This window comes from Sciurus carolinensis, chromosome 12, assembly GCF_902686445.1.
Source record: "Sciurus carolinensis chromosome 12, mSciCar1.2, whole genome shotgun sequence".
Taxonomy (NCBI): Eukaryota; Metazoa; Chordata; class Mammalia; order Rodentia; family Sciuridae; genus Sciurus; species Sciurus carolinensis.
In genome coordinates this window covers 59,772,961-59,789,325 of record NC_062224.1, presented here as the reverse complement: position 1 = coordinate 59,789,325, position 16,365 = coordinate 59,772,961, and the positions used below count along the sequence as shown (strand labels likewise).

Sequence of the window (16,365 nt, the reverse complement as noted above, 5' to 3'; positions counted from 1 at the left end):
TTTCAGGCAAAAACTAATCAGAAAAGACAAACAAGGTCACTATATCCTGATAAAAGGAACAATCCAACAATAAGATATAATGTTAGTAAATATTTGTGTCGCAAATGTCAGTGTACCCAATTACAATAAAAAAAAATACTGCATGATAATAAATCTCAGATAGACCCCAACACAGTAATACTGGGTGATTTCAACACACCCTTATCACCAATAGACAGGTCATTGAAACATAAATCAATAAAAATATTTCCAATCTAAATAATATTATAAATCAAATGGACCTAACAGACATTTGCATAGTACTTCACCCCAATACAACTGAATTTACCTTCTTCTCAGCGCTAATGGAATTTTTTACAAAATAGACCAAATTCTAGGTCACATAATAAATCTTAGCAAATACAAAAAAAAAAAAAAATCAGTATAATCCCATGCATCCTATCAGATCATAATGAGTGAAACTAGAAAAAAATAGCAAGAAAAACAGTAGACGCCACATAAGCATAGGGAGATTGACAATACCCTCTTAAATGAAGAATGGATCAAAGAAGAAATGAGAGTAGAAATAAAGAAATTCTTAGAAATGAAGGAGAATAGAGATAAAATTTATCAAAATCTCTGGGACATATGAAAGAAGTTCTAAAAGGAAAATTTATAGCACTGAGTATCTATATTTAAAAAAAACAGGTCTCAAATAAATATACTACACTTCCACCTGAAGACCTTAGAAAAAGAAAAACACCTAATTTCAAATCAGTAGAGGACAGGAATAATTAAGATTGGAGCCAAAATGAATGAAATTGAGAATTAAAACAATACACAGGATGAATGCAACTAAGTTGTTTCTTCAGAAAGATAAAAAAGATTGATAAGCCCTTAGCCAAACTAACCAAAAGAGGGAAAGAGAAGAACCAAATCAATAAAATTAACAGATGAAAAAGGAGATATCACCACAGACCCTTTTGAAATCCAGAGAATCATCAGAACCTATTTTGGAAAATTTATACTCTAATAAACCGGAAAATCTAGAAGACATTCACAAATTTCTAAATATACATGACCTGCCCAAATTAATGAAGAAGACCTAAACAGACCAATTTCAAGTAGTGAAATTGAAAAAGCAATCAAAAGCCTTCCAGAAGAGAGAAGCCCCAGGACCAGATAGATTCTGCCATTTTACTTTTTCTTTTCTACTCTCTGCTTTTTTTCTTTCTGTTTTCCTATTCATGAATTTCTGTGGGTTATTTGAACATTAAAATTTTTTCATAGAGTTTTCTAGTTAAACATAGTAGTTGAATTCATCCTGACAAAATCATACATGTGTGGAATTGATTTCAGTTAATGATCCCCCTCTCTTCCCTCCCTGCTTCTCCTTCCTCTACTCTGTTAGACTTACTTTCAATCACCTATTTATTTACATTTCATTGCCCTTCAAATTTATCTTGTTCAAGCTCCTCATTCAGTTGAGGAAACTGAGTCTCAGAAAGAAGGTAGGACTTCTTTAGGGCTTCTTAGGTACTTAATAAATATTAATCAAATCATTGAATTGATTCATTCATCAAACATAATGACACAACAGTAACTCTTTTTGTGCAATAGTTCTAGCCACTGGGAAGCAGAGACCTGAGCTCTCCACATTTGTAACCCCTCTTGAGGTTTCCCTAGGTGGTCCTAGACCCTCCCTCCTCTGGGCTCCAGCACTTTGCATCTTCATTTACCACCTGATGTTTCACTGTGATGATCTAGGAGTCACATTCTGTTTCTCTTGACAGTGACAGAGCTCCTCCCAAAACAGGGGCCAAATCTTAATCATCATAGCTCCTCAGATAATATTGAGTGAAACAATGGGCAGATGTTTTCTTCAAGGAAATTCTGCCTCCCGGGAGGATCTACTTGGAGAGTTAGTTATTCAAGGTTTGGAGTGGAGTGGGGTCAGCGGGAGTGCTGCTCAGCTCACCAAAAATTTGTAGGATTTTCTGCTGCCATTGTAAAGAACTTTTTGTGGCTCTGGAGCTGCTTAACCCATGCAGTTTTCGTTACTTACATTGCCTACGTTGAATGCCCCAGGCCATCTTGCCATACCCCAGGTGCTTCTTTCATCCTGAGATGGGCACGATGAAAAACTTGCTTCCATGTTTCCCTATAGGAGATTCTTGTCATGCACACATTTCTTTTCCTTCTGATGTTATATCCATATTTAAATCATACTTGGGGAAGTCATTTATTAGATTCCTCAGGCTCATGGTAGAAAGAATATGAGATCCTTGATAAGCTTAATATCTTTGTATTAAAAATTAATATGAAAACTATATTGTTTCCAACTTTAAATCATAATTCAATTTAATTCATTTTACTTAATATATGGTCACAATTCTAAAATTACTTAAAAAAAAAAAAGATGTGATGAGCTTGAAATCAGTTCTAGGGACCCATTCTTTATTCCTTAGTGAAGCATGTGCCTGTCACATGGCAGACAATCTATGCTGCCATTTCTCCTGTGACATTTAGAATCTGTACATGGGTGCAGCAACTCCCCCCTCAGAGGCTTCAGATGAGTCCTCTGTGAAAGATTATGTGCAGGCTCTTTTTAAATGCTACCATTAAAAAATAAAATTTAATGGAAAGAGATAAGTTTTTCCCAACACATGCACGTTGCAATTTTATATTTCCTTCATCTGTTTTATATGCTGCTGCAGGAAATTAAACCAAAATTGTCCTCTCTGACATGTGCATGTTTGGCATTTGGGAGGCTGAGAGAAGGGAGACAGAGCTACTGGAAACAACTGCTCTGGTTTGTCAGATTTATTGAACTGTAATGTTTTTGGCAGGGTGAGAGGAAGCACTTCTCATCTTCTGGCCAGGCTGAAGAGCTGTGCACAAGGCCACTTGGGGCTTTCTTATTGTCTCACACAGAGCTGCCTTCCCCAGCTCAATGGTAGGCACTGTCCAGGATAAGGACCAGATGTCCTCCTCCATGGCCAGGTCTGAGTTGCAGCCTCTTGTCCACCCAGCGAGTCACATCATTCATACACACACACATGAAAGTCACAGACTTAGTTGCACATTACTGAATTCCTTTTCTTCTTCTGCCCATTACTCAGAGAAAAAAACACTATTTATTCATCATATCTACATTTAGTTTTATTTTCTAGGCAAATGATGTCAAGATTATTTTTCAGCCTCTTCAGTCCTCTGCCCTTACACCCATTTCCTCTCTGCTTCTAGCCACCTGGTAGACAGAATCCTCAAACCTGAGCACCTCTCTCCTACTCAGCATGCTCAGGGACTGTCCCTGCCATACCTCCACTTCCAGTTTTACAGCCACCACCAAGTAAGAGAGCACAGAGCATGGCCAGCAGCATTTTGACTAAGAAGACCCCTGTGGCTTCTCACAGAAGTCAAGTGCAGGAGTCCCAGGGTTCCTTCCCTTGGTCACTGCAGATTGTTCACAATGGAGGCCACACAGTGTGGTTGTGGAATGGATGCTAGAATGAGTCCTGAGAGCTGGATGGTCCTGAGATGTCTCAGGTCAGGCAATCTCGGGAGCAGTTCCGTTGGTAACTTGGGGTGTTGGACCGGATGATCTCCACAACCCTGCCTAAGGAAGCAGCCTGAGAGGTAGAGGGTTAAGGCAGCGTCCCCACCTAGCTGGGGCGCTTGTTGTTCAGCCTGTGAGTCAAAGCATAAAGAAGAGAACATGGAGAAATGTAACCCAGAGGCAAAGCCGCAGCTGGTTGAAGGTCTCCAAAGAACACAGGCCAGGAACTCGCCAGCAGAGGGCGCTGGTGCGGGCAGCAGGGAGGTGTGCCCTTCCTCAGGCCTGGCTTTTCAGGATGGAGAGAGGTGTCCCTTTCTGCAAAGCACCTTCAGGTGGTGCTTCTGGTCCATTCATCTTCCTTTGCCAGATTATAAGCACATATGGTACTGTCGAGTAAAAGGGAAGAGAACTTCCAAGGAAGCTTTCAAGTAGGAGAATTCCCATGAAGGATCTCTGATCCAGAAACTTCTGCAATCTCGCTGTCACACAGACCTCTGCCTCAGACCTTAGGATGTCCAGAACCATGGAGTACCAAGGCAGTGTGGAGGAATAGAGAATAAAACATGAGGCATGTGCTACCTGAACAGCATCAGACATTTGTTTTCAATCTGCCCAGAGCAATCTCAGCTTGGGGGGGCAACTCCCAACTCCTCCTTCCCACTCCAGACTACCACCTGCCTCCAGATTTGTTTGCTGATACTGTGCACCTGCAGGGCAGACCCTCTGGGGGTAATAAGGTCCAGCCCCAGCCTCCTCCGTGAGCCTGCCTACCAGTATACAGCTGGATTCCAGAAGCAGAGTTCTCTTCCAGGCTGGGAGACCCCTTTGTTCCCTTTTCCCCTTTGTTTTTTCTTTTCCTTTCTATGCAGTCACCTGTAGTCTCCCCTCCTTCCCACTAGATGCTTGTTTCCCTTTCTCACAGCCTGAAGGGAACATTTTTAAGGAGGAAAAAAAATGAAACCAGGAACACAGGCTGAGAGCCCCAATCAACATGAATGCTTTGCTTCTTCCAGCCTCAGTTTTCTTCCTTTGTCTAAATGAAAGGGTCTCGACTATGTGACCAGCAGGGTGTTTTCCAGCGTCCAAGTCTCAATGACTTTAAAGATGTTCATACCCAAGAACTTCACTCGTAGGAATTTATCTTAAGTAAACATTTAGCAAAAGCAGAACATACAAAAAAAGTCAGGCTAGAAGATATGCATCATATCATAAAAAATTAGAAGTGATCTAAATTTCTGAGAGTAGTTTATTAAATGATGGTCTATAAACCTGATAGAATTAATTGTATACAACCATTAAAATTGTAATTAGGCTGACTATAAATTAACATTGAGTAATGAATAGTAACTATTACTTGTTGACAGTTACTTTCTCAATTGTTCTCAACTGATAGGGCATGCTAGAGTCTCCTGGAGCCCAGGCCCAGCTCCCAGAGAGCACTTTACAGTAGATCGCACATGGGGTCTGGGTGCTGGTCTTTTTTTGACACTCTCCTGTTGATGCTTCTGCACAGCCAAGGCCGAGAGCCCTGGTACTATGTGCCATGGTACTCTGCTGGATGTTTAACAGTCACCAGAGCCACATCTATACAGGCCTCCAGAACACATTCCCATAGAATATGATGACTCCTGGTATCCCTCCCTCCCCCAACCCCAGCCTGCCCCACCTCCCATTTGGGCAATGTAAGATGATACTGTTTAATCTCTTATTTATTGCCAAAAAATTTTTGAAAGTGTTCTGGCTATTTATGGCTCCATAATAAACTCAAGTAGAGTAAAACAACAAAATTATGTTCACAGATTCTGTGGGTTAGAAATCTGAACAAAGCACAGTGGGAATGGCATTCTTCTTATCCACAATGTCTGGTGCTTCATCAGCCTGACTTCTGGCTGGGCACTGGAATTACCCACAAGCTTATTTATGCACACATCTCATGCCTTGGTTAGGATGACTTGAAGGATGGGCTCAGCTGGGACCATCAGCCAGAGCCACCTACACATGGTGTCTCCACATGACTTGGGCTTCCTCACAGTATGGAGGCTCATGGTTCCAGGAATAAACACACTAGTGAACAAGGCAGAGGCTTTACAGCCTTTTAAACCAGTAACTTTACTTCCACTATATTCTCTTATTGAAGTAGTCACAAGCTCACCACAATTGTGGAAATATTTCGGAGATATAATTGACAAGATTTAGTAATGGACTAACATGGAAAGTGAAGGAAGGGCTCATTGAAATGCCAGTGCTATTTGTCGTATGATATGAAAAGAACAGAAGAATATATGTAGATAATAATCACAGTCCACATGGATGAGAATTGAATGCAGCATACAAAAGAGAAAAAATATGTTAAGGAGGTGGCATGGTATTTCTTCTTTCATGTGACTTAATTGTTTTAGTAGTATACGATTAAACTCCTCTGAGTTGCCACCTAAACCTCTGCACTATAACAGGTCCTGGGCCCTGGCATGACTTGAGCAGTGAGTCCACTTTCCAAACTCTACATTAAGATGCCAGCCTTGTCACTTACATTCTGACTCAGGGAACCACAGTGCTTCAAGCCTGTAAGAAACCTGCAGGCGTGCCAGGCCCCAGCACCTTGGGTAAAGGAGGGGGAGCAAACAGGGGCTCATCTATTTGGGGGTCTAATCTGTTCTCTGTCCTTTCTCTTTAGGCTTTTGATATCATGCGAGTGACACATGGCAGAGAACACAGCCTGATTGAAGATTTGATTCTACTCTTAGAAGAATGCGATGCCAACATAAGAGCATCCTAAGGGAGCCCAGTGGGAGAGAAAGATGGCTTATAACTTTATCAAATGCCTTATTGAGGTCACACAATTTGTACTTAGTTTTCTGTGTGAATCTTCCTTATTGAAAATGCTGTTTTGTGTTTATGTAGGTAAATAAAGGCAGACATTTGACTTGTCAACCATAGAATAACTAGTTGTAGAGAAGCACGGTTACAATAAATACCAAAAAAAGTTAGTTGAAAATGCCGTCTGGTAACTTTTTTTCTTTGTTTACTCATTGGTGAGTTTAATGTTTAAGATTTCAATGTTCAAGATAGAAAATCTGATTAAAAGCATGACAGAATAAGTTCCAACTTTCTCTTTTAACATATGTGAACATGATTGAATAAAATATCACTATTTTCATACTTGCTTCCAAGCACAAACTTACTGTCCATTTTGGCAAGAGGTGGAATTTTGCTATTGCTTTATGTTATGTTTCTTATTGGTTTTGCAGAGGGGATTGAATTCAGAGCCTTGCATGTGCTAGGCCAACATTATACCCCTAGCCCTTGTTTTATGTTATTTTCTATTCACATGTATTGTCCATATTAATGGGGCTCAGTGTGACATTTCAATACATGCATATATTGTGCGGTGATCAAACTAGATCCTCTCCCTCACCCCCAGTTTCCAGCCTCTAGAAATTACTATTCTACATTCTGGTTGACTTTTTTTTTGTTTTTTTCCACTTCCACATATGAAATAAAATGTGTAATATTTGTCTTTCTGTGTATTACTTATTCCACTTAAAATAATGCCCTCCATTTCCATCCATTTTCCTGCAAATGACAGGATTTCATTCTTTATGACTGGATAATACTCCACTGTATATGTATATTTCATTTTCTTTGTACTTCTGTTGATGGACTCCTAGGCTGATTCCATATCTTAGCTCTTATGAATAGCATCACAATAACATGGGCATGCAGGTATGTTCTGGTTTGCTGATTTCATTTTCCTTTGGGTATGTACCCAGAAATAGGATAACTCGGTCATATGATAGATGTATTTTTAGTTTCATAAGGCACCTCCATACTGTTTTCCACAGTGGTTATACTAATTTACATTCCCACTAACAGTGTATAAATATTCCTTTTTATTCACATTCTTGCCAGCACTTTTTATTTTGTGTGTTGTTTTTATAATAGCCATTTTAACAGGGGTGAGATGGAATCTTATTGTGGTTTCAATTTTCATTTCCCTGATGACTAATGATATTGAACATTTTTTACCATCTTTCTTGGCCATAAGTATTTCTTCTTTTGAGAATTATCTGGTCATCTTATTTACCCATTTTTAAACTATAGTACTCATTTTTAATAGTCTTTTTAAAAAAATTTTTTTAGTTGTTCATGGACCTTTATTTTATTCATTTATTTATATACAGTGCTGAGAATTGAACCCAGTGCCCCACACATACCAGGCAAGTGCTCTACCACTGAGCTATCACCTCAGCCCCTTTTAAGTCTTTTTTCTTTTTTTTAGTTTCTTCTCTAGTCTGGATATTAACCCTTTGTAAGATGAACAGTTGGCAAATATTTTCTCCCATTCTGTAGGTTTTCTATTCACTCTAGTTGATTATTTCTTTTACTGTATGATTTTTAGTTTGATATAATCCCATTTATCTATTTTTGCTTTTTTTCTTATACTTTTGGGGTCATATCCAAAAACTCACTCCCTATACCAATGTCTATAAGAATCGTTGCCAATACCAATATATTTCAGGTCCTACATTAAGGTCTTTGATTTATTTGGAATTGATTTCCATGCAGGATGAGAGATAAGGGTCTAGTTTCAATCTTCATGTAGACCTCCAGTTTTCCCCTCACCTTCAATGTGTGTTTTTGGCAGCTTTGTTGAGAATCATTTGGTTGAACATCTATGGGTTTATGTATGGGATCTCTGTTCCATCCCACTCACTTGTATATCTGTTTTTATGCTATCACTGTGCTGTTTTGGTTACTCTGCCTCTGTATTATGTCTTGAAATTAGGTATTGTGATGCCTCTGACTTTGCTGTTTTTGTTCTAGATTGCTTTGTGTAGAAGCAGAATTCAGAGACTGTTGTCTTTACTCTTTGTAATAAACGATGTTTGTGTACACTGTTTCCAGATACAACTTGAACACAATGATGAATATCCTCCATCCTAGAAAGAAGTCATTTTAGGTGTTACTAGGACAGATAGGAAGTCTTACTGCCAAAAAACCAAAAAAAGTTCATCCGAATATCTCACAGTTCTTTGTGTGAATCTTTCTCATGAGCTTTTTTATAATTCTTTGGGCGTGTTATCCTCTTTTTCCTTAAAATTTTCTTTTCTGTTAATTCCCCAAATCCATGGTTTGATGTAAGGACAAAGCCCCATTGTCCTACAGTAAGCAAGGTTCAGAATCCCCTCTCAAATGAGATTTGCTCTCTTTTTTTCTCTTTTCTGTTTCCCAATTCTTTGACCTGCTTTTTCACTTTCTGCTTTAGACAAACACCAAACAAAACAAAACCTTTTCTTTTCCTCATCAGAATGGTCTTTTTACCGCTCAGTAGTCCCTCATGCCTAGATGAAACTCGTTTAACGGAAGCCCTTGGATCCCTGCAGCTGAAAGGATCCTGAGAGGGCACAAGACAGAGTGATGGCAGGATCCAGAGCAGCAACCCACGCTCCTTGGTCCTACTTGGGTGCCCTCCCCACTCCTCCCAGGAGGGAGAGGCAGAGTCCTCGGGCCCTGTGGCTGCCGTGTGGCAGCAGGAACACACACTCAGGATGGCATGATGTCTGCTGGAGCTTGAAGGAACCGATCTTATTTTGTAGCAGATAAAGCTGAGAACTGAACACTGGAGTCGTCTTGGCCTTCTTGCCTGGCAGCTACTGAGATATCAAAACATGCAGGATATTCTGCATGCTGATAAGCCACAAGGCCTCTTCATAGCTTGCTTCTGCTCCAGCTACCACCAAGCACAACTCTAAAGCACACCACATATTTAATAACCACAATAGCACAACAAAATTGGTATTTTGAAGCCCGTTTTATAAGGGAGGAAACTGAGGCCCACAGTCAGGTGTTCTGGAATCCCTCTTGATTTACACAGTGACCTTGAGAAAGGGGCTTAGTTTCAGTCTTGGGGAGACCAGTTCCATCCAATTCAACAAATTCATATTGAATGGTTCCTGTGTTTTTAGCCAAAGGGAACACATGGGCCAAATCAGACATGCCCCCATCCTGAAAACACACTGTCTAGTATGGGACTTTTATCCATTAGCATTTACTGCATAACAAACTACCCCAGAACTTAGTAGCTCAAAGCAATGTTTATCTATCTCATAATTCTATTTGAGCTAGACAGTTCTGGTTTGGTCCAGGTGTGACTGGTCATGGAAAAGCTCACATTGCAGCTGCTGATGGATGAGCTGGGAGCATTGGGGTGACGGGGCAGGTAGCTCATCAGGTGAACCCAGCCTTGTTCACACGGCAGCAGAGTTCCAGGAATAGTAAGTAGGAAAACCCTAATGTATAAATGCTTTTCAAACCTGCTTCTGTCACATTTACCAAGATCCCATGGGCCAAAACCTATCTCAAGACCAGTCCAAAATCAAAGAATGGATAAACACTCCTGTTCTCAGTAGGAAAAGCTACAAAGTCCCACTGCAAAGACATGGATACATGCAGGGGAAGAAATTGTGCAATTTACCATGGTGATCCTTAAACTCTTTAGGTGTTACGGAACAGTTAGTGAATTTGATGAAATCTATAGGTCATTTTTCTAGAAAAACATATGAACAATTTGCTTTTGGGACCAGGGATTCTCAGACTCCCAATATGACCCATCAGTGGACTCCCTGGGGTCCTTTATCAAATGAAAAATAGACTTGCCACATTTCAAAAAACACAGGTGGTAATTGTGCTGGAGACTCATTTTGAATTCATTGGGGGAATAGCAGGACCTCAGAGAAGGTAAAGGTAGTAGCTTACATGCCAAATGGGCAGAGTGTGCTGATAGACTGCTGTGTGTGTTTGCCAGTTTTCTGAATGAAATTTATCAGTCACTGATGATCCTGGATTAAGAGATTTGCCTTCACGCCTCTTAGAGAAAGAAATGATAGACTTTTAAATCCCTCTCAGCCAGTTTGCAGTTTTCTAAGAGGAAAGAGCTCTGTTTGCATCAACTTTTATTGCAAAGCCAACGTTTAAGTAAAGGTAAACATTTACCCAACAACTTTACAGCAAAATAATTTTGGAGAAGGGAGAGAGGGACAGGGAACGTAATTTAAAATCCATGTCACCAGTGGCTGACGATTTATTGCCACCCGAGCCTCCACGACGGCTATTTCATTAATCCACAGTCATTGTAGCGGCATGCTTTTTTCACATCGGTAACTTGACGCCATTAGTCGCTCCTCTGGGATGAGAGCACATTTAAACTGAAAATGAACACGCTGGGCATAATTTATAGCCATGCCATATGAATGCCAAGAGTGCGGGGGAGGAAGGCTGCCCGGGAAGCCTGCTCGCCATGGAAGCTCAGGACCTGCTTCCCTCAGTCAGGCAGGAGGACCAGGTGGGCAGGAGGGCCACAGACCCTGAGGGAGCCAGACAGCCACACACCACAGGGCCCCTCAGTCAGACTTCACTGCAGGGATGAAAGAAATTCCATATGTGCGGGCCTGACCCTGAGTTTTATGTCTTGAAAATTCTATTCTGGTCCAACTAGGAGTTGATGTGATGCTTCCTCAAAGTAGCCCCCTGGGATTCTGCAAGGAGAAGATTCCGGGCATTGTCTGTGGAGCACCATGAAATCTTCAGGGCGAGCAATCATTGGTAGGAGCTGCAGGGAGACACTGAACCCCTCCATTTCCCTGACGTCTGTAAGAGATCAAACTAATCCAAGAGAAGATTCAGCAACACCCCAAAATTGGTCTTAGCCCTTAATGTTTTGAGCTTTGTAAATATCAAATGCTGTTGGCTCCCTGTCAATATGTTCAAAACCAACCAAACTATACTGAAAAACGGATGCTTTGTTTTGGTTTGGATCTGGAATATCCCCCCAAAGTCTCATGTGTTGAAGGTTTGGTCTCCAGTGCAACAGTGTTCAGATGCAGGACTCTTGGGAAGTGATTCAATCACGAGGGCTCTGACCTCATCAGTGGATTAATCCACTGAGAGCTTAATAATTTGGGAGGTGGTGGTAAGTGCAGGAGGTGGTGCTGAGCTGGAGGCGTAGTCACTGGGGTGTGCCCTGGAAGGGTATGCCTGGTCCCCAGCCCTTCCTCCCTCTCTTCACTTTGTGAGCTGAGCAGCTTTCCTCTGCCTTGCCCTATCACCATGATGCTTCTCCCTCAGGGTCAGTCCACCACAGACTGAAAGTGAACCAAAATAAATCTCTCCTGCTAAGTTGTTTTCCTCAGGTGTTTGGTCCCAGTAATTGGGACAAACACACTGACTAACACATTCTGCCTTCCACATTTAGTTCACATAATCATTTTCCTTCTACTCTGCAGCACAGCAACTCAGTCATTGACTCTTCTCCTTTATCAAGGGAATAAATTCTATTCATCTTCTGAAGTGCTCTATTTTTTTAAGTTTCAGCCATTTTTATTCTTATCCATTTGCAGTACCTTTACAGGTTCCCAGCCCCTCACTCCTCTGCCTCCCTAAAGATTCCTCACTGATCTCCTCTACCCTCCCTCCTCTCCTTCTCCCTCATAACTGCCAGAGTAACCTCCCAGAAACACGGTTTCATCATTTCCTCTTGAAACACCTCTGTCCAGATCTTAGAGTGGCTCCCCATTACCACTCGAAATCTAAGTTTCAGGTTGGCTTCCATAGCCTCAAACTCCCGAGTCCTCCTGACCTCCATGTGAACCCAGCACTCCAGCAGGACTAGCCTCACTACCCAGACCCTCCTGTGTTATGCCCCCTTCTCCGTCATTTTTTGTTTGTTTCCTACTGACAATTTTATTTGTCCTCCACATACCTAAATGTTATCCATTTGTAAAGGTCTAGCCTGTGCCACCTTCATTTTCTTTTTTTTAAATTCAAATGTGTTGCAGTCTATAACTGTAATTATTATTTTTGATGCTCATGATGTATCACCTTTGGCTTATTGGGATCTTCAAGTTCTTAATTTAGGACCTTTAAGATAGCAAATACTCCTTCAATGATTGGGAGGGACACAAGATGGAAATAAAGGTTTTATACTTACAGATCCTGGGGGCTAACAGCATGCCTATAGGCCACACACAGGGGAGTCAGGGAGCCATGGAGGGAGAGAGGCGCTGACCTGGTGCACTTGCTTTTATTAGGATCCAAGGTAGGAACATAGCCAACAGAACAGTGTAGCAAAGGGGCAGTTTAAACCAAGTAGCACGAAATGTGAAACAAATCATGCAGAACCCTTCCCTGGGAGGAAGTGTCATCTTGGAATCCTAAGGACAAGGTAAGTTTGGGATGAGCGCTATCTGACTTCTGCCGAGAGGCGTGATGAGGGGAAATGACCAAAGCCAGGTAGCCAAACACAAAATGGTCCACAAGGCAGCAAAGGTCCTTTGTCCCACATTTGCCTGTGATTTTGGAGATACCTTTTGACTCTTGGATACAGCAGGGTGTTCCAGGCCCACCTTGCACTCTCCTACCGGAGACCAGTGGCCTGCCATTCTCCAAGGAGCCCCGGTGTCTTCAGTGGTGAGTGACATGTGGAAGCCCCGACCTGGGCACCACATTTGCTTATTGCGACTAGATCGCCATTGCTTCCTAGGCCTTTTTAAAATCATGATATGATACCACAAATTAAAATCTAGCATCCTGGGATGGTCTTCCTCTTCCTCTTCCATATTTGTGCCTCGTCCTGCATGCAAAATAGTTTTGAAATTCCTGTAATACAACCACCACCAGTAGCAAACTTAAGAAGCAACATTTAATATTCCTTTCCAGTATCCTTTTTCCTTAAACAAGAAGTTGCATACTTAGAATACTACATTTAAAAGTAACTAATTATTCCTTTTTTCTGATTATGTATTTGATTTGATAGTCAATTAGGTTTGGTTTATTATTATTCAAATGTAGGGTTTCATTACCATTGATTTATATCAGTGTATAAATATCAATACAAATACATAATATACATTATATTTTGCTTTACAAAAATACTATGATGAATAAACTTGGGTAAATGTTTTTCATACTTCTAGAGATGTAGCTTCAGGATAATTACCTAGAAGTGAAGTTACTAAGACAAAAGATAACTGCATATGCCATTTTATCAGATTCATCTCAAAATGCACTGTATAACAAGGCACATTTCCCCCTCTGGCTGGTCCTCAAGGTGGTGGTCCGGCTTGTGAATTTGTTGCTGAGATGATAAGTGAGCAGTGGTATCTCAGCATAGTTTAAATTTGTATTTTTCCTACTAGTAAAGTTGGATATTTCTCAAATACTTAAAAGCCTTTTATCTATCTTTCTGTGAATAAACCTTATCTGTCTTTCTTTTGTCCATTCTTCTTTCACAGACTTTGGTGTTTTTTCTCTCTTTGTCCTTAACTCTTTATATCTTAGGGAGCTTTCCCCTTTATCTGTGATATTTAATCTTCCATTTTGTCATTTTCTTCTTCTTGTTGACTTTGCTTTAATATTTTGCTTTGTGTTCTTTGGATAACATTTTCAAAAACATTCCTTCAGCATTCTACTCCGTGGTAAACCTTGGTCCCCTTGTAAGGTTAAGCACCACCAATCTCCCTCATACTGTCCTTGATTCTCAACTCTTCATTAGTTGAGTTGAGATAATAAAATTCTTCATCTTCCACCCATTCAATGACCTATGTGTCTTTAGCCAGCATCTTTCTTGATTGTTTTTGTTTGTTTGTTTGTTTTGACCTAGTAAAGTGAGTCAGTGTTCAAATGTTACTTCTGAACTGTCTGGGACTTCAGTGGTCTTACTTTTCTGGGTTGCTTCAATTTTCCTTTAGACTATATACTATAGTTACTGCGATATATTTTCGACAGCCCAGTGGGTTCAGGTATGGTCTTCTTTCACTCCTTTGTACAGTGGCAATTTGATAGAAAGATCAGTCAACCCCACCAGAGCAGTGATCTTCTTATTTGCCTGTTGATTAGGAGGTTTTAAAATGGCAAGAGGGCAGTTTCAACTCTGTAATAATGGAAGCCACGGTTGTATTCCCTGGAGTGATCATTCCTTTCTTATAAACCAAGATATTTAAGCCAACAGATACAAAGGGTACAGGGATATGAAGCAGAAATTCTGCAAATGCATCATTAATTGTAATCACAAGAAGCAACCCTATCTCCTCACCTTCTAGAACATGTATTCTTTCTATAAGTGAAACAGCTTCACACATCAGATGCTGATTCCAAGCTTAAGCCAACCCTGTAGGACAGCAATCGACCGTGTAGGGTAGTCTCCCAGCTAATGACAACTCAGTTTTATCCTTCTCCCACTCCATCAGGCCAGCTGCTTATGAGTGAGGGGATACCAGCATGACCCATAAATTCAGTGACCTTGAGTTATTGCTGCATTTCTGCTATGAAATTAGTTCCTTGTTCCAAAGTTGTGTTAGGAGGAATACCACAACCTCCTCTGGATTGGTTTTACTTCTTGAATCTAAAGCTTTGTCACTAGAGGTGGCTCAAGAAGGTATCAGTGGATATTCCGATTAGGACAAGAATGTCCTTGATGTATATGACAGAAAAGAATCTCAGCATGCATCAACTATTGAGTGAGGCACAGAGATTTAACTTAAGAAATCAAGAAATGTACTTTCAAGGGAGAATATGGGCTGTCTTGAGAGTGAGATATCCATTTGAGGTCTCAGGTCCTTCTTTTGATGGAAACTTGGTGAGGGGTGTGCATGGGAAGGTATGTGGAGATGATGTCAGTCTGGTGATTACAAGATGGTTTGTGATAGTCTGGCAATTCTCAGGATCCTTAGCTTGACATCATCTCCATTATCTGATCAATAGATAACATTGGAAAGTACCCTATATCATAGGTTTCTGGGAAAGTACCTTATATTACAGGTTTTGTACCTCTCTTTGTTCAACCTGTTCTAAAAATATGTGTATTAGGGAGCTAAATAACAGGGCGCAGGGCAATTTTCATGAGTGGGTACATTCCCATTAACTGTAAGCTTGTGGATGGAGATATGTAGATCTCCTAGAAATCTGGGAGTGACAGGCCTGGAAGAGAGAACTGGCTTGGGAGGTGAAGCTGAGAGAAACTGCAGCATGAGGCTTTCAAGTCAAGGCCAGAGTCTTCCTGCCTTCCTTTTGTCTCTGCCTTTTATTCCTTTACTGTTTTACCTCAACTTCATATCTTTCATCAATTCTGGAAATTTTTAAAAATATATTTCTTCAAATATTACTCCAATTTTTTCAATTTTCTCTTTTCTAGAATTCAAAATGGGATTTTATATATTATAGTTTCATGCTTTTTTCACATCCCATCTCTTTACCTCTGTCCTTCATTCTGACTCATTTCTTTGGCTCTTTATACCAATGAAATTTTCACATATTGAATTTGCTTCGATGTTACCTACTGAGCCTTTCAACTATATAATTAAAAATTTTATTAAGACATTATAATATTATGTAATAGTGGAATTCATTGTTATATACATAATTTTTATTTCTAAACATTCTGTCTGACTTTTCTGCACCTTCTATTTGGTTTATTTCCTATATTTTTAATGGTTATTTTCAATTCTTTTTAATTTTATTCTACAAATATTTTGGGGATGGTATAGTTGTCTTGTTTATTGTGTGTGCTCTCTCTTCCTCAGTGAATATCCACCTTTGTTGTGTGATTTGTAATTTGTACTTCTGATTATTAATTTTCAATGTGCCTAGTTTTATGTATACATGTATATGAAATGGAAAATGGGTAGTTTTGCTGTTCTTTCTATCATTGGAATTTTTTCAGCAGCCTTTGATAAATATATATTATTTTTTCTAGTTGTGTATTTCTGCAGTACATTCTAGCATAAATTCAGAGGCTAAAATTTTAAAAATCAATTATTATATATACTTTTTTC

The 16,365-nt window shown here is 40.1% G+C and overlaps 1 protein-coding gene across 1 annotated transcript in view; it reads left to right on the top strand.

Moving 5' to 3' along the window:
• The window catches only part of Smyd3 (SET and MYND domain containing 3), a 734,617-nt gene extending 727,563 nt beyond the window's left edge, over positions 1 to 7,054 (top strand). The window contains exon 12 of the mRNA XM_047521142.1: positions 6,213 to 7,054. Coding sequence (XP_047377098.1) covers positions 6,213 to 6,314 — 102 coding nt within the window. The 3' untranslated portion in view covers positions 6,315 to 7,054. The remainder of the gene's footprint in view (positions 1 to 6,212) is intronic.
• The last annotated feature ends 9,311 nt before the right edge of the window (positions 7,055 to 16,365 follow it).